The sequence below is a fragment of the Oryzias melastigma genome, linkage group LG8 (genome assembly GCF_002922805.2).
Source record: "Oryzias melastigma strain HK-1 linkage group LG8, ASM292280v2, whole genome shotgun sequence".
Lineage (NCBI taxonomy): Eukaryota > Metazoa > Chordata > Actinopteri > Beloniformes > Adrianichthyidae > Oryzias > Oryzias melastigma.
The window spans coordinates 10,427,493-10,449,124 of record NC_050519.1 but is presented as its reverse complement, the minus strand read 5'-3'; the positions used below and the strand labels follow the sequence as shown (position 1 = coordinate 10,449,124).

General features: G+C 37.8%; 1 protein-coding gene across 5 annotated transcripts in view; it reads right to left on the bottom strand.

The window, feature by feature from the left end:
* Window positions 1-21,632, bottom strand: part of baiap2a (BAR/IMD domain containing adaptor protein 2a) — a 51,150-nt gene that overhangs the window by 26,163 nt on the left and 3,355 nt on the right. For all 5 annotated transcript variants that reach the window (XM_024271444.2, XM_024271445.2, XM_024271449.2 and 2 more), the window contains exons 2-3: window positions 13,715-13,790; window positions 9,638-9,724 (exon numbers count right to left, since the gene is read on the bottom strand). In XM_024271444.2, the coding sequence (XP_024127212.1) occupies window positions 9,638-9,724; window positions 13,715-13,790 (163 nt within the window). The remainder of the gene's footprint in view (window positions 1-9,637; window positions 9,725-13,714; window positions 13,791-21,632) is intronic.

The window sequence follows — 21,632 nt, the reverse complement described above, 5'->3', positions numbered from 1 at the left end:
CTGAGAGAGAATGAGAGTCGGTGCTGCAGCAAAAGAATGGAGGTGGATGGAGAGACACTGAATCACTGTGATGAAGGTCAAAACCAGATTCACTGAGGGGTTGTTATGGAAGCAGGATTGTAGTAGGGTCGTTGCCATGGGAGAAGCTGTGCGATGAGGAGCGGTTCTTGTAAAATGCTTTCCAACGATCTCCTCACTTACTATCAGCTATCATTGCATCAGCATGCACACTTCCCCGAGGAGAAGACCGGTCCACCTGGGGATTTGGATGCTCAGTGGTGTGCATGAGCTCAGCCTCAACAGGATGTTAATGCCTTCCTGCCTGCCTGCCTCACCGCCAAGTCACAGGAGAAACAAACAAGTGGGCTAGCATAATGGGGCAGCAGGATAATATGCAAGACACAGGTAACAGCTGTGACTCAGACATAAGTCTGATTAGATACTGTGAGGATCATATTTATCTTCCTTTATTATCTAACCAACATGTTCTGCTCAAATACCCTCACACGCATGAGTTCAAAAGTTTGGCAAACTATCAAATTCTGTTTAAACTCTTTCCTCCGTCATCACAGAAGAAATCTACTATTTATGAATCGCAGCTAAAATTGGAAGCTCGGGCCATCGCATCTGTTCGCACAAGTTTTTCCAGCAATGGTGCCATACATGTAGGGCACCATGAAAGGTTTAAAAAGGAGAGCTGTGCAGTTGCCACGCAGAAGTAGGTCAGAATGCAGTTTACCAGTAATCTTGACATTAATTCTAAGGCAGTAGAAGAAAATATCCAGAATATTCTAACCAACTGACGGAGCTGAAATTAAATCCTGGCTATCTTTTTTTTATACACATGCAGAATAAAATATACAAAACCTGATGCAGGGTTTGTTAGATTCAGTGTGAGTTTCAATTTTAGAAAATTAAAAAATATGATTTAACTCTTATGAAATATTAAAATTTGGTCTCTAAAAAAGACTTGGACCGATTTATTAAAAGCATACCCAAAAAACATGCACAGCAAACATGAGATGCAAAGAAATGAAAAGATGCTCTGAATACTATATGATACTTTGCATTGGAAAAATTATTAAAATATTAGAAAACTGGACACAAAGACCGAGTCAGTAAATTAAAACTTTAAAACTATTAAAAATAATATTTTTTCTCTATTATGTTAAACACAAAAAGCTGTTTAGGGTAAATGAAATGAGAGATTTAGAGATAAAAATAAAAATAAAGAGACTTTAAGGAACCTAGCCATGAAACTATTTTCAGTCTCTTTCAGTTTCTTAAAATTATACAGCAAAGCTCTCTGCACTTGAGCGAAACATAAAACACTGGAGTTATGCTGAGACCTAGAGATTCAAGAAGGGGGTTGAGTGAGAAGCTCAACTGACTAACAGAATAACCATTGATGTGTCACATGACCTTCACTTTAATATGCATTCACTTTTAAGTGTGACTATTTAAGGCGTGCAATCCTAATCACTTATTTAAAAGTGTACTGCGTAAAAATACAGCAATAAATAATGTTGCATAACCCATTGGTTTTAGTTGGGAATGGTTTGATGTGCAAGAAGAGATTAACAAGTCAAATGAAGTAGGATGTTGTTCATTTTCAGCCTGGAAAATTCATTTGTTATCATTATCCGACTATAAGAACCACACAAATGCAACAAAATCTGAAAAAATTCCTCTCCCTGAGATAAATTAAGAAAAACATTAAGTAAACAGTTTTTGGGTTCCTGCGCAAAATTCTGGCCTCTGAGAAACTTTGTTTTTGTAATTTAAAACTTTAATATTGCTCCGCCCACGTTGGGGACATTCTGTATAAAGCTACACTCACACTGCCCTCGGAAACATGCGTTCAAGTGACCACTGCCAATGAAAAGTCTATGTAAACGCGGGTTTATGCAGGCTTCGGACTTCAGTGTTCAAAACCAACAGTTTTTGGGCTCTTCGTACAAAAGCATTAAAATCACATTGAAAGTCCAACCAGGTTACCAGTCAGAGACTTGGATTTGGTAGTGAGGGATGACGTCCTTTTCAATTTTCTGATGTACCAACTGTTTGAAAACCGATCATGGAGGGTAGATTAATAATTATCATCTTCGCCCAGCGAAAATAATATGACACCAAGTCTTTCATAGAGCTGGGAAAGAAAAAGGCTGGAGCAAGATTTGCACCACTTACACATTTTGCACCAAGTCTCTTCCAACTTTCAACTAACTATAGTTATTAAACAATAAAAAAAAGAAGAAGAAGAAGAAGCCCTTTCCTGCTTATCCAGTGTGAACAATGAGTTATACTGCTAGAGACACTACACTAGTCTGTTATCATTGTTCAAGATACGTAAAGATCGACACCATATTGGATAGGGCAGTAAACAATGAGACACGGCTTAGCAGATCCAGTAAAATTACCACAAAATGCTTAATTTTGGTTCGATTTTCAAAAGGAAACAACAAGATCAGCCTTAACGTTCACTATTGAGAGTAAACTCACTCAGATCTTCCTAAAAGTTCTCTTTAAGTTCTATTTTTAAGCTGACAGTTGTAAATTACTTGAGAAAAGTCAGATCATTGTCTTTCTGGTTTTGTTAGTACAGTTGTAGCACAGCAGTAAAAAGCCATCTTGCCCTATCCAATATGGCGTCCAACTTTGTGTACGCAACAAGCTAACATTAGGATTCTAGCCTATATAGCTGATTGTGTGTAAATACCGCAGATTCAAGACAGCACATCATATGCAACGTGTAAACGTAGCTTAAGAAACTACCAAATAGAAAGGAGAAAAATGAATAAATCAATTCACACCAACAGCACAGATTTCATGACTTTAGATACATTCATAGTAGCTATGCTAATAAAGATTGAAATTATAGCAATAAAAGCTGCACAACAGATTTTACAGCCGGCATGAAAGGACCATTATGACGTTTGGAGACACAGAGAAAGCCACAGATTTTGTGACTCGCAGGTGTTTATGAGGCTTTGCAGAATATTGAATTGTTTTCACTGCAGTGAGATTCAGCTCATCTCTGATTTTCAGACACACTTCCACTTTAGTGAAACAATGAGGTTAAACATAAAAAAAAAGACAAAAAGAAGTTTCATCTAATAAATGAATGTTGAAGCCTGGAGCCAAACATGGTCGTCAGTAAGTGATAGATCTGCTGCCTAGCAACAGCATTACTTTGGGTGAATACAGTACATTGTTGTGGTCTATGGGCAAAGGCATCTCATGTTTATTCATCTCTGTGACAACTCATTTCATTTTTGATGTTAAACCAGTGTCACCCCCTATCTTCTACACAGATGGAACTTATTTTTTAGTTAATGTAAAATTGAGATTTTATAATTCCAAATTGATTAAATGAAGGGCATTGGCTTCCCATCATGCCTTGCATGTTTCAGAAATAGAGCAGTAGAAGGCAGGGACCCCAGGGATGGTTGCACCGAGCTAAGAAAAGAGTTCCTTTGCTCTCATTTAAACAGGGACAGGTGCTGGAGGAGAAGGGAGGTGGGCCACACTGACGAAAAGACTGACAGAGACGAGGAACTGAACTCCGGCGTGTGTGTGTGTGTGTGAATGTGTGTGTGCTCAAAACGCAGCATCCCAGAGTTAACACCATCTGCAGGTGCTAACCTTTCGCTACAAACAAATGACTTGTCACTTAGCGTTTCAGGCAGCATCCATTTTTGACAGGAAGTGTAAAGCTCAGGTCCAAAATCCATTAGGCCTCAAAAAAAGAAAAGAAATGAAATAATGCAGCACTAGTTTTCAGCCTCATCCCTTTTAGCTCTTCTGGAGGGCACTTAGGCGATTCTTGCCTCACTGTGTTTTAATATTGCCTTCTCTTTACCGAGTACATTTTATTTCCCAAAAGGGGGAGTTTTTGTGCTGAATCAAACATGTGTTATTAAAACATGTTGATTAGCAAAGTTCCACCAGTTGGTAAAAAAAGGAAAGGAAATTTGATTTCCTCTGGCGGAGGAGACAAAACTGCAAGCACGTCTTGTCCAATGTGCTCAGAGCAGACTCTAATTGGCCAAATGGTCCAGGTGGAGATAATGTTATTGCTAAGGAGGGAATACAGCCAATAAAAGAGTTAAATACAAATGGGTTGACATGCATAAAAAGGAGAACTTTCATGCTGATTTTGTTGAAGCTACCAAAAGTTGAAAATGTCTTTAAGGAACTTTACTTTAATAGAGCAGTCCAATTTGACAAATCAAATACAAAAAATGTACCCATATTCTTAACCAAGTGACTAAAACTTTCCATACCATTGAATGTTTGGCTTTGCTACGTGCAGAAGTTGACCCGACTCAGCTTTCATTTGCATTTAAGTAGGCATTTCAGAGGCAGTGACTTGTTTGACTCCAATTAGTGCTCTGCACAGTAAAGGTCTGGAGTACCAATGCCCCTGGGAGATTTTGTTTACATTTTACTTGCCAATGACTGAGCCACAAGCAGGAAAGCCTACCGGGTTCTAAATAAAATCCTAATTACTTTGATAGGGTACCATCCACTATAACTAGGTAGATTTGAGCCAAGACAAAAGAGATATAAGCCTGAGATACAAGTGCTTGAATTTATTTTATTGCATAAAACAGATTTCACACATTTTTTTGTTTTTTCTTTTGCTAGCACAATTTCAGCAACTGTAGGATGTTGATTCATCATAGTGTGGATGTGAGTTTATTATGGATTTATTAGCATGAAAATGAAGCAGATTAATTGTGCATTTTGGGGTATAAGCACCAAATTTGGCATGCATGTACAATTTCAGAGAAGAACATTAGCCACGACAAAAATCAAAAATGGCGGTCATTTTGTAAAGATGGCAGTCATGCACTTATTTTTTTTTTTTTATCTTGGATTTTTTTTGTGGCTAACATTTTCTGAAAAAGGGAATCCTAAGGTTCTTCCAAATTTGGCACTTGTACCACAAAATGCATGATAATTTTCCTCTATGAGCTGCATTGTGCACATTATACCAAGTATAACAATGATAGCAGCTAAAGTCATTAAACATATCAAAAATCCACTGAATCTTCTTTAAAAAAAAAAAAAAAAAAAAAAAAACAATTATTTAATCCTTGTGCGATCCTTGGTATGTTGACGTTGGAAGTGGGGTCATCTGGACACCACAGGACAGTCCTGCATTTTTTTACATTTTTTTATGATTTTCTATCTTCACTGGTGTCTGTGGCAGACATGAAATCCTGTCCACCTTTGTCCACTTCTGTCCACTTTTGTCATGGGAGGAATCACACATAGGCCTAAATACAAGCTCATCTGGACCCCATAAGATATCACAAGGGATAAATAGAAATTTAACTGTTTGTATCAGGGGTCTGCAACCTTCAACACTAAAGAGCCATTCGGGTCAACTTTAGGAGCCATAAAGACTTACTTTACCCTTTAGAACAATAAAACACTGCATTGCACTTCTGATAATTATGATAAATACAAATTGATTTTTTTTTGGCATAAATACATTTTTTAATAAAAGAAAACACCCATGGCCATGTAGGAGCATCTCAATGCACCAAATGTAGTCGGTAGAAAAAAAAACATGTACAGTTTATGATACTATTGTTGGTATAAAGCTATAAATTTGTAAACTTGAGCAACTAAAATTAAATCAGAGCTGATTAAGTGGCCCTTACTGTATTTTTGGAGCATTAAGCGCACTTAGAAACCTTGAATTTTTCCAAAAATGGAAAATATGCTTCAAATCCATCATGCATTAGGCTATGTATAGATATACTTCTTGACCTCAAATAGATTTTCTGCGGCACACCGCTCAAATATCTGTCAAAATGTTTGAGCATGACTTTATATGGTAAATGATGAAGTCGAGTCAGGAGACTCGTGGAGTGCTATGCACTGCACCTCAACTGTTTTTGAATTAGATAAATAAAGTTTGACTTTCTCTTTATCCACCTTGTAGTCCAAAGATATGCAACTTTTCAAAAGACCCCTAATTTATACATCTAGTTTTGCCATTAAACTAGCTTTGCTACAGCCATGCTTGGTAATTGTTTGGATCTCCCCTTTAAATAAGAATAGATGCTAACTTGCTAGCATGAGAATCCTCTCAAGAAAGCTTGGAAAGACACAGCTGTCACCAAGGGAGTAAGTGCTGACTCCTTCTACATGAAGGAGATGAAGAAAAAAAAAAGGAGGTTGGCAGAAACAGTAAAAGAGAAGGCAAAAAGTGGAAAACGAGGGAGAGAGCAGGTGTGTATAAGCGTTAGCATCTATGTGTGTGGGTAGCAAAGTGACAGGCGATGATTAGCCCAACCAGAGGAGGATACGTGGGAGGAAGTGTGTGGGAGTAGCGGGGCTGGCGGGAGAAAGACTGTCTCCATCTCTTAAGGCAAAGATACACTCACAAGTGGATTAAAAGAAGACTCAAACACAGAGATGCTACAAGGCTTAAGCAAAGGCCACGCATGCAGCAATGCATCTAAATGCATGGTTGCAAAGTAAGTGTGAAAGAATGAATTAATATACAAGATTGTGACAGAAAATATCACAAGGCCCTTTCAGTCATTGCTTTAAACCAATGTGTGTCAAAGACTAGTAAAAAAAAAAAATAAAGGGAAATTGAGAGGGGAAAAAAGAGATGGAGAGCAGCTGGAGACTCAGATGTGTAGGCGGGGCCATTTGCAGCCCATCTCTTACAGAGCCTCTGAAGAATTAACAGGCTTTAAAGAGGTGCAACAACAACTCAAACTACTACGCGCACCTTCAAGTAAAACTGTGAGCAATTACTGAGAGGCTGTCTCAGTGTCTGGATTCTATCTCTTCTCTGTCAACATTTAGAGCTTTATTTCTCAAACATGAGCATTTCCATCACTTGAAATTATACATTTATCTTATAGCTGTAACAAGATCATTATTTGATATTTTTTCCCCTGTAAACTAAATAATATAGTAATTAATATATAAAAATGTGTAAATCTATCGTTTATTGTGGCTCCTGATTTGTGTTTTTTGTGTGCTTTTTTGTGAGTAAAAACAGGAAATTCTGGGCAGTGATTTGACTGGAGGTCAGAATATTGCAACTGACCTCTGAGTGAAAGCTTAAAAAACATGCAAACAGGTGAGTGGAATTTTTTTTTTTTTTTAAACTAATACCTCTCCTGGGAAAAGCACTGGAATGCTGGGTGTACAGGCTAAAAAGAAATGTTTTCACTGAAAGTGCAGCTCCAACTCAGTTCATATTTAGGCTCATGGCTTTAATCAGCAAACACAATTGAATAATCCTTGATAAGAAGAGAGTTTCCTGCGTTTGGAGAACAAAAAACAAAAACAAAAAGCACCAAAACACCTATATTTGACTAGTTTTTTTGTGAATAAGAGGATTAAAACCTTTTTGCCCAAAATAATTCATCACACAAGCAAAACATTTGCTTTTAAGCAGCAAGGCATGTCAAATCCATTCAAGCTGACCGCCAAAATAAAACTACAGCTTTTGTTTAAAGAACTTGATAAGGATTTTTGTGGAAAACATAACTAAAAGAGTAAGTTATTTAAATGTCTAACCTGCTGATCTACCTTTAAAAGACTTTTTCCCCCCGAAATATAGGAAAGAAAAACATTCCATCGGACATAATCCACCATACAAACAAAATATTTACAAAGACTGTTTACTAACCCCAGGCACACACATTCTATGATATCAGCAACTCCGGTTCAATAATATAGTACAACGGTAAATGTTGAAATCAATACAGATTCTCACGGATAAAAAGCACAATGAATAAAACATCACGCACATATTTTCACGTCGGCTCTACTTTCTGGGTTTGCAGAAAATTAATAGCAGGTTTTATTTCTTCTAAATCCACAAAGGACATTTCAAATCAACAGCTTTTTATGTGGAGATTGTGTTGTTAAAAGAGCTACTGGTGCGAGGGGAAATTTTGCACGACAGCTCCTAAATTATTCACTTTTTTTTTTTTAAAGGGGTTGACGGAAACAAATGGAGACACCACGACTCTAGTTACTAAACCGCTCGATCAAAACATCTTCAGATGGTTGTGATTAGACTTGTAGATTCACCTAACTGACTTCATTGCCACGCAATAAAGGAAAAAAAAAATCCATAATATGATGTTTTTTTTTTTTTAGCTTCCGGGTCTTCAGCATGTATTCAACAAAGTAAATATTGCAATCCATATATTTTTTCTTATCTTGAGAGGCATAACGAGAAAAACGTTACCTCTTCAAGCCCACAGAATCCCTACTAAAGGACTAAAATGAAGGACTAAAATGCTTTTCCTGCAACAAATTAACAAAAAAAAAACTAATGTGAAATGAATCAAAAACTGCATGTGCATTAAATATATAAAGGTTAATAATAAGTGCATTGAGTTTCCTTAAAATGCTTAAATAAGGTCATTGCAGCTCTTCTCCTTCCTCAGTCTCAGTCCAAGAATGAAAATGCATGGACACTTGTTGTCCCATCAAAATAATAAAATTTGTTCTCCATTACTATAGCTTCACAGTTCTCTAGAGAACTTCTTAACACAACACTAAAAAAAAGTTTTCAAGAGATAGCTTTTTTAAATCCAAGAGAAGAAATGCAAGCAGATGACCGCTTCACACAACAATATATAAATAAACCACATAAAGTAAGCCACAACTGGTCAAAACAAACAAACAAACAAACCAAAAACATCCAATATCTACTTCTTAATAAGTAGGAAAGGGCTGTTTTGCAGCCAAAGGGAATTTCAGTCACTGAATAAACGATGAATTCCTCCATGAAGTTTTGCAGAAAAAATCTGACTTGAATACAGGTAACTAGTATTGCCCACATTTCTCTCTGTGAGCCATTCATTGACTGAGAACTGGAGCGACTGAGTGTGATGTCACCCATAAGAAATTACTTTGTTCGTGGCTCCAATGAAATTAAGTCAATTCAGTCACCATTTTTTTATTTTTTTTTGCAAATGCATGACGCCATGTTGGAGCCAGACGTCGTCACTAAGCCGGGATTGATCTGAATCTGTCTGAGTCATTGTTTCTAAGGCAACTTCTCTGGCCAATCAGGAGTGAGCTTGTTGAAAGTCCATACCCCTAGATAACTCATTAGGATCTGTTAAATGTTTTAAACGTGGAGCCAGTGGGATAGTTTTAAGTTTCTGAATAACTTGAAAGCACAGAATAAAAATGAAAAAAAAAAAAATAGGATTTGCAAAAACATGTGAAAGATTATTCTGACAGATGTGTTTGTTCACTGAGTAATAGCTGTTTATTTCTCTTTAGAAGTCTGTAGGATTCTGGCTTCTTGGAGCCAGCACGTACTTCACGTACTTCCTGTTTGGAACGTGAAGGGGGAGGAGTCACTCAGTCCAGTTCTCGTATACATTCAATGTTTTAAGCTTCTTTTTTGGTACAGAAAATATTCTACAAAGTAAAACATTTGTTGCTGCTAGTTAATGATAATTACACAACTGCAATGTTTTTATTATGTAATCTCTATGAACATAATAATAGTTTATACTGAGAATATTAGCTTTTGTTCATAAATATGCATATACATTTTTGCTGAATTAAGATACAAACAAGACTAAAAAGAGATTAGTTACCCGTACAAATGTTCTTGTCAATTACTCACCCAAATCTTTGGATCCTTGACTCTCGCTGGCCAGTTCTCCCATTCTAACCAGTGCATCAAAGTATCCTTTTGCAGCAAATGTGACATCTGAAAGCAAACAAGGGGACTTTACTGGTTCTATACGTTCAAGATTGGAACACAAATCTGGAAAGCAGTTTTTAATAAACAGTTTTCCAGCATGTAGAAGGTTTCCATCCTTTGATCATTTACTACAGAGCATCTGAAGTAGTCAATCAAAGCTCCTCATCATCAGAAAATGAGGCAGCGCTGATGCACAAATTATCTTGATGGCATCCTGGATGCCTGATTGCAAATCAGAAATCTGACAAATGATTTATGCTTTTCAAACCAGGAAAAAGTTCTGTCTTAAAACTTCAAGTTTATTATGCCTCTATAAAAGTTTGATTCTAACATAGAATTAGAATCTTCAATGCTAAGATGAACTACTAAAAATGTAAACCTTACAAAGAAAAAACAGAACAATTCAAGCACAATATGGGTATTTTCTTTGTAGAAAACTTAAAGAATAAGATGAATAAAAACATTCTGGGTTATATGATCTAAGTGTTAATATGAAAAAGAGAATTATCTTTTATAACCATGCAGGCTCATGAACATAATTGAAATACATTTTTTATTGGAACAGTTTTTGTGAACATTTTAATTAAGTTAGCTCCAAATAAGCAGAACAATCTTATCAGGAAGATAAAGCAGCACTTTTAATGCTGTTAAATGGCTATTTTCCTTTTAATTTATTCTCCTTCTAAAATATGCTCAATCACAGCTGAAAACATGCTAAATTATAGAATGATTATGGAGTTATTACTAGTTAATAAGTCTTTAAACTTGTTTAAACCTGAGGGTGAAAAACTGGTTTATTATGTCTAAGGAGGATTTGAGCTTCATGTTGAGGGAGATTTGTGAAAGCACCATCTCCACGGTTACTTTTGAAAAGCATAAAGTGGAACTGCTGTTAATGCAAGGAGTCAAAGGTCACGAGTGGTGCATGTTCGTACATGTCTGTGTGCAGAGATGCAAACAACTGTGTTCACACCAGCAGCTTCACTTTTGCTCCGATTGCAGAAAGAGTTTTTTAATGGTCATTTATCTAATCAATATCCAGCTTAAATTTTTTAAATAAAATCGTTGCCTTCAGAGGACATAATGTTTGATTTTTTTAGCTCAACTGTCAAACAGTCCTCCATCAATCCGGTCATTTCTGTCGAATCCTGGCCGCTGCTTTTGGAGGTGAATTCAGCAGCAGTCCAGGTGACAGACGGGATCTGTGTCTGTAGACAGCTGCCAAGTGTGAGACACATTTACAAGAATATTTTGGCTTGGGCAGGCAAATTCGAACAGACACATGAAGCCATTGTTCCACGGAAAGTCTTCCAGGCACTGGAGGGGGGGCAGGCTAATGTTAGCCACAATTTCAGCAGAATCAGCAGCAGTGGACAGTATATTTCCCCTTTTCCTCCTCAGGGAAACGCCCAAAAAGTTAGAAGCGAAGAAAATCTGTTGTCACCCCAGTCAGAGTTCATTTTTGTGATGAGATTTTTTGGGAATTTGAAAACTAATTTAATATAAATTCAAGTTTGGTCTCCTTATAATCAGATTACAGTGAACTGACTAAACAAGCAGTACAATTTTATTTTGAAAATCTCACTCAATCTCTCAAATCTCTCAAATCTTTTGAAAATAAGAAGCAGTTCAGTTCAGACTTTGGTCACATATTCCAAAATGTCACCACACGCCGACCTAAATGCAAGTTTTTTGGCAAAATTGGTAGGTGGTTGACGACGGCATTTGTAATCAGTAGGCAGCAGTCGCATTTTTACATGCCGCTCAATGCCTGTTGAGGTTTTAAGAAAAAAGCTACGGCAGCTGGGGGATTTTTGACATTGTCCGGTGGCCGCCCGGGCACATTTGGAGGTTGCACGGTGGCAGTTCAGTGACAGGTGGGTGTCAGGAAGGCAGCAGTGTGATAATTGACTGAAGGGAGAGACTCCAAGGTCCCAAAATCGTTTGATGAGCGGCCGACTTAAGACTGCAACTGCATCCCTCATCAATGATTATTTATTTTTTTTTTTTTAACTGAGTGGCGGCATGAAGATGATTGACGCAAACATGTGACCATACCATAATAAGCCTACTTGAAGGTTTATTTTAGAATGAATAAATCATCTTTCTAAAAAAAAAAAAAGTATAAACGTGCAGAAAATTCTACAATTTTCTTTTGTTTAAGGAGTCTTTCATCCATCCATCTATTCATATAAAATACAATATCTTTTCAATTATTAATCATCTATTTTAAACCACTTACACATTTCTTGCTCTTAAAAAAACGAGTTAAATGCCCTTTCCAAGGACACGTCTACTGTCAGAACCAGAAGTTGAAGCTCTGAGAATTGAACCAAGCAGCTGCCTCAACCCACTTCCACCATCTCTTCATTATAACAGATCTTGTGCCTTTCTTGATATGAAAAAGTGTGCACAAGTGCGTGTCAGTTCATGCGAGTTTGCACATGCGTGGCAGAGAGCCGTGTGAAGAGAACGGTAGGAGCCAAAGCAGGTCTCCAAGCAACAGACACTGTGTTCTTGCTGATGCAGCTGCCGTAGCATCTGAGACACTAAGTGTGCAGTTGAAAAATGGCTGACTGGATAAGTTGCATCTATGGGGACGTTTTTTTTTTTTTTTGCTTAATGACTTGTGGTTAAAGGGGTTCACTGAGACAGATGGAGGGGATTACCAGATCCCTGATTAAACAGTCAAGAGATAGGGGAGGGGCTTTTCTCTAAAAGCTGAATATTCCTTAATCAAGACATTACAAAAAACGTCAAGTTGAAGACTTAAAAGTTGACAGCTGCACTTGATCCTCCACAAGGTTAAACTCTCACACACCTTTAAACTGTAAATCTGATTCAGTTACTGAATCTTTTATTGGAAGACTCGGAATGCAACTTATTCGGATCTAACTAGAAATGCAGCCCTTTTGGCTCTGCTGGTGTCGAGCACTTTTAATGATTGCACCATATGGATGGAAGTGTGGCCTCCCGTCCACATGCTAGAGTTGCTAAATCGGTTTGGTTGAGCCAATCCTGCAAAGTGGGTCTTTAATGGCTCAGTGAACCAGTCTGTTCCCTACCAGCACCAAGGGCAGGATTAGCTGCTGTGCATCTCAGGAAAAAAACTAAAGGTTTCTTTGGTAATTTGAGGGAATGCTTCTTTGACAGCATCGAGATTGAACGTCCCCAAATGTAAAATGCCGCACATTTTTGGGACGCTCAGGAGAATCTATGGTTTGAACTTCCTTTTCTTTGTTGATTTCACTGCTGACAGGGAGGTATCCTTATTGCTGCTGTGGAGCCAATTTCCTTTCTACTTCTTTTGAGCACACATCTATTACACCCCAACTCTGGCAGAGATGGCAAACAAGCCGATAACCACTTTTTACTAAGATAAATCTGCTCCTTCCTGAGTCAGACAAAAATAAAGATATATGTGAAGAGGAAGAGAGTGCTTGTGTGTCTGAGTGCAAGAAGCTTTTGTAAACCAGAGAGAAAAAAATAAATTGAAATAAAAAAAAATAAAATAAAATAAAATAAAATACATAAAAACAAAAACAATAAAATTAAATAAAATTAAGAAAATAAGATAAATAAAATAAAACACAATTTTACCATTTTAAAATTAGAATTAAAAAACATAAAAAATGAAATAAAATAAAATAAAAAAATACATTAAAATAAAGTGACATCAAATTAAATCAAAACAAATTAAAAAATAAAAATAAAAACAATAAAATAAAAAAAGAAAAGAAAAATAAAATAAAATACAATTTCACCATTTTAAAATTAGAAGAAAAAATAAATTAAATTAAATAAAAAAATATATAATAAAATAAAATTAAAATACATTGAAAAAAATAAAAAATAAATTAAATATAAAATAAAATTTCTAAAAAAATAAAAACAAAAAAATAGGTAAAATTAAATTAAAAGTAATTAAAATAAAACTAACAAAATAAAAACAATAATAAATAATAAAATAAAATAAATAATAGCAAAAGGGCTTACTAGCAAGGGCCTTCTCGTAGCTTTTCCCCATTGCGACGAAGTTCCGTAAGCAAGGGTTAAACTGCTCCATAATAGTCTGAAAGAAAAACAAGACAGTCAGTGTCTATATGGAGGGTTTTCAGATCTATATTTCATTTTTCTTGTTTTTCTACAGACACGTCATCTACTGGCTGCAAGCTGGAAACAACAACATGTAGGATGCTTTCAAAAATGTGTGACATGTTAAAAAAAATCTATTTCACATGCATTCTGGGCTTCCATTTGCAAAAAGCAAAGTCTGGAGTGACTGTTTTAATACAATGAAGTCTTTGTGAATTTAGGTTAAATTTATCATGGAAAAACAAGAGTACAAGTGACTGCAGATGCACAAAACTAGTCAGTCTCACAGCAAAGACTGCATAATGTCACAAAAGTTTCCGCTGTTTCTTGTGTACCGCGTCTCTCCTTCCTTCTCCAGTCCTCCTCCAGGGCTTCTTCCAATTAGCTGGTCCCCAGTCAGATAGCCAGGAATAACCCAGGGACAGGAAAGCCACCACAACACTACTGCTGCTGCTGCTGCAGTCCCAACACAAAGACCATCAATGCTGCAGAACACGTAACAATCTACCGCTCAACTGGATTCACACCATCGCAAAATAATCCGCAATGTGACAACCTGAAAAAACCCCACCTCCTCAGTCAGACTTCAGCTCTTTGGAATCCTCCCCTACGATGGGACTTCTTTTTAATGAGAGCCAAGAGTTCGATTGGAGGAGGTGTGTGTGTGTTTGCTGCACTCTTAGAGGTCACGTAGCTCGAGTACATCATAACCCACCAACAGAACACCAATGAGTCAGATAGGAACTGTTCACTTTCAAAGTTTCACATCAAAACCAACAGAAATCCCTCTTCCTCATACAATCGAGTGTAACAATCCAACCTATATGACCAATGATAAGTGCATGACAATACAGGAATAATGCAATAATGAGAATATTTACATTTTATTGATAAAAAATCTTAATATTTTCATTTTCTGTGTAGTGTGGGTATTATTCAAGGTTTCATCTAACCATCTTCCAATGTTAGAGCATCCCATCATTCCCAGCAAAAAGTCACGGTAGGCTCCTCCCCATCGTGATCAATAAGACTAAACTGATGAATGTACATATATAGTGGTTCTGTCACATTTTCTTCATCTCCATTATCACAAAATTTGGACAAATACACAGTTTAATTGTTCATCACAGTGATTTATTTTGCAACAAAAATACAAAAAGGTCAAAGAATGCTGCAAATTGTTTCCTTAATTAAAAACCAAATCAACAAAAAACCTCAAAGTCTCTGTGTGGCTAATGAAGAATACAACGTTTGTCTGGAGCCGGGGAAATTCTTCTGTCTTTTGTTTGCTAATTTATTTGAGTGAATCCCGTTTTAATGTGGCTGCAACTTTTGTGATGCAAAAATGTGTTAATTAGCTCATTAAAACTTTTTCCCTTTAGCATGAGCCCTGTCTGGCTAAAATCTGAGGTCATTAGTTTTTTTTCTCCACTTTGCTAACTGGGTCAAGACGCCGTGTAAGAAGGACTCACAGTAAGTCCAGTGGCTCAGCAGTACTCAGACACTAAGTGCTTATCAAGTTGGGTAACAAACTTTCAAGGAAGAACATGAACAGACTTGTATACAGAAATCTCTGTATGTGACCTCTTATGTAGACGTGGGTCATTTGGAGTATAATGTAAGTTCTTTTGAAATCATTTACACAATACCGTATATCTTCCACTTGAGTGCTGTCTTTAATATATTCCAGCTCAAACAGGTGCTCGTTACTTTAGACATGGGGCTCCTTTAAGACACCCCCACCCCCAATTCTCCGAGTGTATTTGTGTTGTGAACAAGTGTAGCGATGGCCTGATGGTATGTGCATCCATCTTTGAAAAAATGTGGATGTTTATTTTCGTGGGAGAATTTCCCAAAGATGTCAAAAAATGGACCGCACTCGAACGCAAGGGCAGACGGAGCCTCAGGAATGAAGTCGGTTTATTTCCGGGTAGGGAAAATAGCTAAAATAACTAATATTTCATAAATAATTTGTTTTTAGTGCTCCAAAGGTAATACATGATCATATTTATGGATATAGTTCTTAAGAAAATCATGATATGGCCCCTTTAAGTGAACTTTTTTCCAATACAGTGAAGAAAGGACTAAATTATTCTTTATATTTATGCTATTTTTAGCCAAAAAAAACAAATGGTTGTTTTCTAGGACATAGTTTCTGCAGATTGGTGGAAGTTTATCGGAAATTTGTTTGAATTGTGGGCATAATTGTTGGTGCAGAGTAAGCCCGGCCCCAATTTTGCTTCTTCCATCTGTTTATATAGTCTCTCACAAGCTTATAACCCCTACAAACCCAACATAGCAATATCGTAAATGGCGTATACTTGTATACCACTTTTCTACCTTCCTTGAAGGCCCAAAGCGCTTCACAGTCACATTCACACACATTCACACACTGGTGGTGGCTCCGCTGCCGAACACTGGTACCAACTTTCCCTCAGAGGCAACGTGGGGTTCAGTGTTCCTAAAGGACACTTAAACACATAGGCGTGTAACGCGGGGATCAAACCCGCAATGTTATGATCAGGAATCAATACCGCTGCATCAAGGCGTGGAGCTGTTTAGTATTTTTAGATGATGGATCTAATTGTTTGCAAGTGGATGCATCATATTTCAGCGGAACATGGAGGTTGCAACCATAATCTTTTACCTACAATCTCTTTTTTTTTACCTACAATCTTTTTCCAACAACATTTTTCCCTCTGCTCCTGATTCACAACAATTTGAATAAAGAAATACTCAGAAATGTAACTTTAAGCTTAATTTTCTTTATGCATCTCCTCCATCATGAGATAAATACCACAAAAAATGTAAAAAAAAACAACATTTTCATTGTAGAGGGTCTTTAAAGAGCTTCATTTGTTCAACACTTGGGTGTCTGGGAGCCTTCCGCTAAAAGGAGAGTTAAGGAAAAAGCAACAGAATAACACAAAGCATTTATCTGAAAGCTTTTCCCTGAAAAGCTCAGAGACATGTTCATTAATGGTGCATCTCGGCCCGATTCAGAAGCAAAATAATAAAAAAAAGAATCTCATTATTTGGTAAAAGTCCACCTAAGAGCATGGATCACAAGCTGATGCAAATTCATGCGCTAACTTTGATAATAGAGGAGTTCATGTTACATCATTACAGCATGCATTCCCACCAAAAGGGTCAAAGGTAGCGGACGGAAGGCCAGCCGCACAACAAACACACACTCTGACCCTCTGCTGAGCAAATATATAGAAAGAAACAACCTAAAACTGTAAACACAAACACATAGATGAGGATATGTTACAGAACATCCAACACTGTGTGCAGCAGAGAGAGCATCATCTTCATCCCCTGTCATTGTTGCTAAATTTGTCATCCCATTTCTCTTGTACTACATTTTCACTCTAATTCTGGAAGCTAATTGGGAAAAGGGGCCAGGAGACATTTAGGTTGTGTGACAGAGAGAAATAGAAGTTATGAAATAATCTGTGGTCCGTCCACTCTACTTTAATCCACTTATTTCAGTATTTTACAGTATGAATTACCAAAATTAAATAAAAAAAAAGAAAGTTGAGGCTGGAAAGTATTCAATTGTGAAATAGGAAACTCAAGGACTGACTGAATTAGAATTGAGTTGCTTAATTAAAGGGTGTATGATAAATTCTATACTGCTATGTCATGCTGGAGGTTTTAGCTTAGCTGAGGGGAAATGCATAAAAAAAACAAAAATGTGATCAAACATATCATCAAATCTACTTCCATTCACCTCGTTGTGGAAGTTGCAGACAAAAATCATTTCCGTGCACCCCGGGATAAATTAGCCTTCAAACTGTGGGATATCCACCCATCGCAGCTCGTTCTGAACTCCCCAGTTACGCTCATTTCCACCTCCGCTCACAGACATAATGATGATCTGCAAAGGGGGCAATTTCAAAGTAACGCCAGATGATTAGAAACGAGTGGAATCACACGCCGTTTCTCATCCTGCCCTTCTCTACACAACAACACAGACCTGAAGATCAGATCCACAAGAGCCCTCCCGATTACAGCATTATTGAGGACAGATCGTGTGGTGCAAATGATTTAATCAGAAAGGAATGTGGTCGGTTTTTGTTGTGCGTTTGCGAGGCAAGTTTTGAGTGCCCTCATCGGATCGCTGAAACCTAAACCGCCTTTGCGCCGCTAAGAGCAAATTATTAAGCTGCTGTTCTTTCGTAGCCTTCCAGATGACCCCATTCTATGGATCTGGATCAAGACCAGACAAGTCGAGGAGGATGTAGGCATTTCACTGCTTTTAGCTAGACATTTTCTACCAGGAAAGGCTGCGTCTCCGTAGTGATAGCGCTCACAGCAATAAACAAAGTCCTGCGTGTGCCAGCAGTTTAAATGGAGTATGTAATCTAAGAACAAAGACAGAAGTACCAGTACCAGCAAACATGCTTGTTTTGAGTCTGAAATATTGCGATGCATGTCAAGAAAGTCAATAAAATCCATGCAGCTTTATGAAATAATCACATTTTAATGCATTAACTCTGCAAACCTGACGACTGGAGTAGGCCATAAACTGGTGAAGTGAGAAGAGAAAAGGCATTCCTCCAAACAATGCCTTATCAGGACTCAAGAATTTTAACCAGATTGTTGCTGTGCAGTCAGAAATCTTAAGACTGAAGGGAATTTATTTCTCAAATATGTCTGACCAGAATATGAACCGACAGCTGCAGGATTCTGTTATTAGATTACAGATGTTTGGAGCAGCTCACTCTATAGTGAGGTCCACACAAATCGGTGTATAAAGGTCAAAAGTGTCACATGTTTGATGTTGGCACCTAAATTCAGCATAGAAAAGGACAGACGCTTTAAAAAAAAAAAAAAAAAAAGAACTGTTTTTTCTTTTTTTCTATCACGGTTTGAACTTTAACAAACTAGATAAGCCAAAGGGAGCCAAACAGTCGCAGTCAAAGAACTCAAGCCCACACTGTTAACTGACCTAAAACCCACACAGAGAAGACGGTGGGACGCTTTGTTTCAAACTAGAGCTTCAGCCACAGATAGCTTAAAGCCTGCTTGTTGGAATGATGATCAAAAGTGGATTTAGAAATGTAGCATCTGTCGCAATGCTTCTATTTGGAACATCTTTCCAGCAGGGAGCATGTCAGCAATCCAGTTCTTGTAATAAAAGTCAGAGTTCTGCTATTAGGAAATATCGTAAAACAGAAACAATTTGTGTTTTAGGACGTTTCTTAGCATTCTAAAATGATTGATGCACATGTGGAACATATTGAGGAACTTCCTCCTCTGAGGTTGTTTCCCTCACTTTTTCTATTTTTTTTTAAGTTGGAATAAAAGCTTTTTCCACCTGATCACAAATAGTTAGCAGACACAGATAATGCCAGACATAAAAAAAAAAAAAACACAGGACCATCATCCAAGTAGGTTTACTTCCAAAACACATCAGGTTTTGCCAAAATGCAATTTAATTTCACTATCACATTCAAATATAAGCAGGTTTTTTCACACTTCCACCAAACAGATGGTCATAAATTTGTTGTTTAGGTAAGCTATTTTAAGGCTTTTCAATGTCATGTCTTGTGGAATGTTAACGTGCTTCACTCCGTTTCATTCTGACTGAAACAACTGACAGACCAGTTGAGCAAACTCACGACCACACCGGTGAGCAAACAAGCACATTCTTCTCTGGTCCACCCTGAGTGGCAGCTAAGAAACTGTTTGCACTTTGACATACCTGAAGGCTTACTAATGCTGAAGCAGGAACACAATCGGGTTTTCAGAGAAGTCTTAAACCTAAAACAGAAAACTTTCTGAATGAACAGAGATACAAACTCTGTCTTAACTCTAACTCTTGCCTTAGACAGGAAAGCAAACCCAGCACTTGTTTCCTCTGGCTTCACATTTTTTCTTTTTTAATTTGAAGTCACAAACAGTTTTTCACTTATATTGCAACGCCATGCAAGCAATTTACATTTTTAAACCAAAGCTGTGGCGTCACATTTAACGTAAAACCTGATGGTTCAACCAAAAGGATGCACACGGACATGGAAGACTCTAAAACGTTGTTTGACCTCCTTATTGCTTGGAAGCTGCAGCACTAATTCCTCATTTCCTCTGAAACAGCCATCTCTCCCGTCACCTCTGCACCTCCTGTTGCCTCTGGACAACAAATAATTTGCCCACAAGAGAGCCACAACTTATAGTACAATTGCTCTGCTGTCATCTGCGAGCATGGGGCATACACACAGCGCTCCCTAAACCTAATACACACTCCGGTAACCATAGCAACCAGCTAGAGCTTCTTTGGTAGCTTTAGTTATTCGAATGGGGGAAAAAAAAGGTCATTTTCAGATGTTATAAAGCATGTTCCTCTAAAAAATGTATGTGAGGTGCAATTTTTTTTAAGCTGGAGAAGATTTTAGCGCCCGATGCCTAACAAACATAAACTCAAAGAGGATTTGGATCTGCTGATTAGGCGTTCAAGGGCCAATCTTTCCAGCTAAGTCCTTCTTAGTGCATCGCAGCGCCTCTGTTGTTCTCTTGTCTGTTCTTTCATCTGCAACACACCAGCTGGAAACTGCATTAGAGTTGTATAGAGTGTACATATTTTTTTAGTGGGTGGCTGATGATACTCCAAAGTAGGTGCATCCATATCAGACACATACAATACACAGCTAAATGTTGTCCATGACCCTCAAATGTAAGGCCACTGTCCACTGCCACAGTACTTAGGACAATTTTCAGTCTCAGTGTCTCTCCCAGGCGGGTATAATTACAGTGTCACCCTCCACAGTAATTAGGCACTTCAACAAGGACACGGATTGTCTATGCTTATGCCCCCCCCATACACTCACACTTTCTTCTCTCTTCCACCCTGATGTAAAAAAGGTTTAAAAGTTCATTTTTGATGAAGAAACGCTCGTGCTTGTTGTTTTTGTGTCATTTCACACAGAAGCAGCTTTAAAAATGACTCCAACTTCACCGCCACTTCTTTGCAGTCAGCACACAGTTGCCTTGAATTTAGCACTCAGCACTGCCAGTCTATGCCCTTGAAAAAAAAAAAAAAAAGCGATGCCGAATGAAAGGAAAGAGAGAATGTCTCTAAACCATCCGCCCCCAGACGTTCAGAGAAGGTGGGTGTGTGGAGCAATAGTCCTCCTCTCTGCATCGCAGTTTAAAAAAACACAGAACAAATCTGTTCTTCCACAAGCAATGAACATTAGAGTATCTCCTGCAGAGCATAATGCCATCATTTCAAGGCCCCAGGTGCCAGCAGGCACAAACTTGTTGAAACCTTATTTTCCGGAGGCAGATGTTCCAGAAGCTCAAGTCGCTTTTCGCTCCTTCAAATTGCCTATTGACAGACAAGTGACGTCTGATACGATACTCTAAGAAAAAAAAAAAGTAAATAAAGCTTCTGCAAACACGTTCGTGCCATGGAGACAGCAGGATCAACAGTAAATATCCCACAAACATTTGCAAATGATCACATGATCGTCACCATCGCTTCTCCTCCCTCTAGCTTTTCTGAACCATCACCATCTGCACGTCTTTTAGCACAGTAATATGACAGAAACACATATGAATAATGGCACGTTGTTGCTAAGAGACCACCTGTTCAGATCTTCTATAGAAGATTGTGGCACAACCGAGGTTTCCTCATCATCAAAGTATCGCTCCTGCGAGTGTAGTGAATGCCACAATAGTGCATCAATTCAGAGAAACGTCATTATATAATAGGATTCCTATGAAGCGGATGGACTGCATTTTGGAGGGAGTTTCTCCCTGTGATAAAAGATCTGATAACACTAGAGGAATCGCACTTGATTTAGTTGTTGTC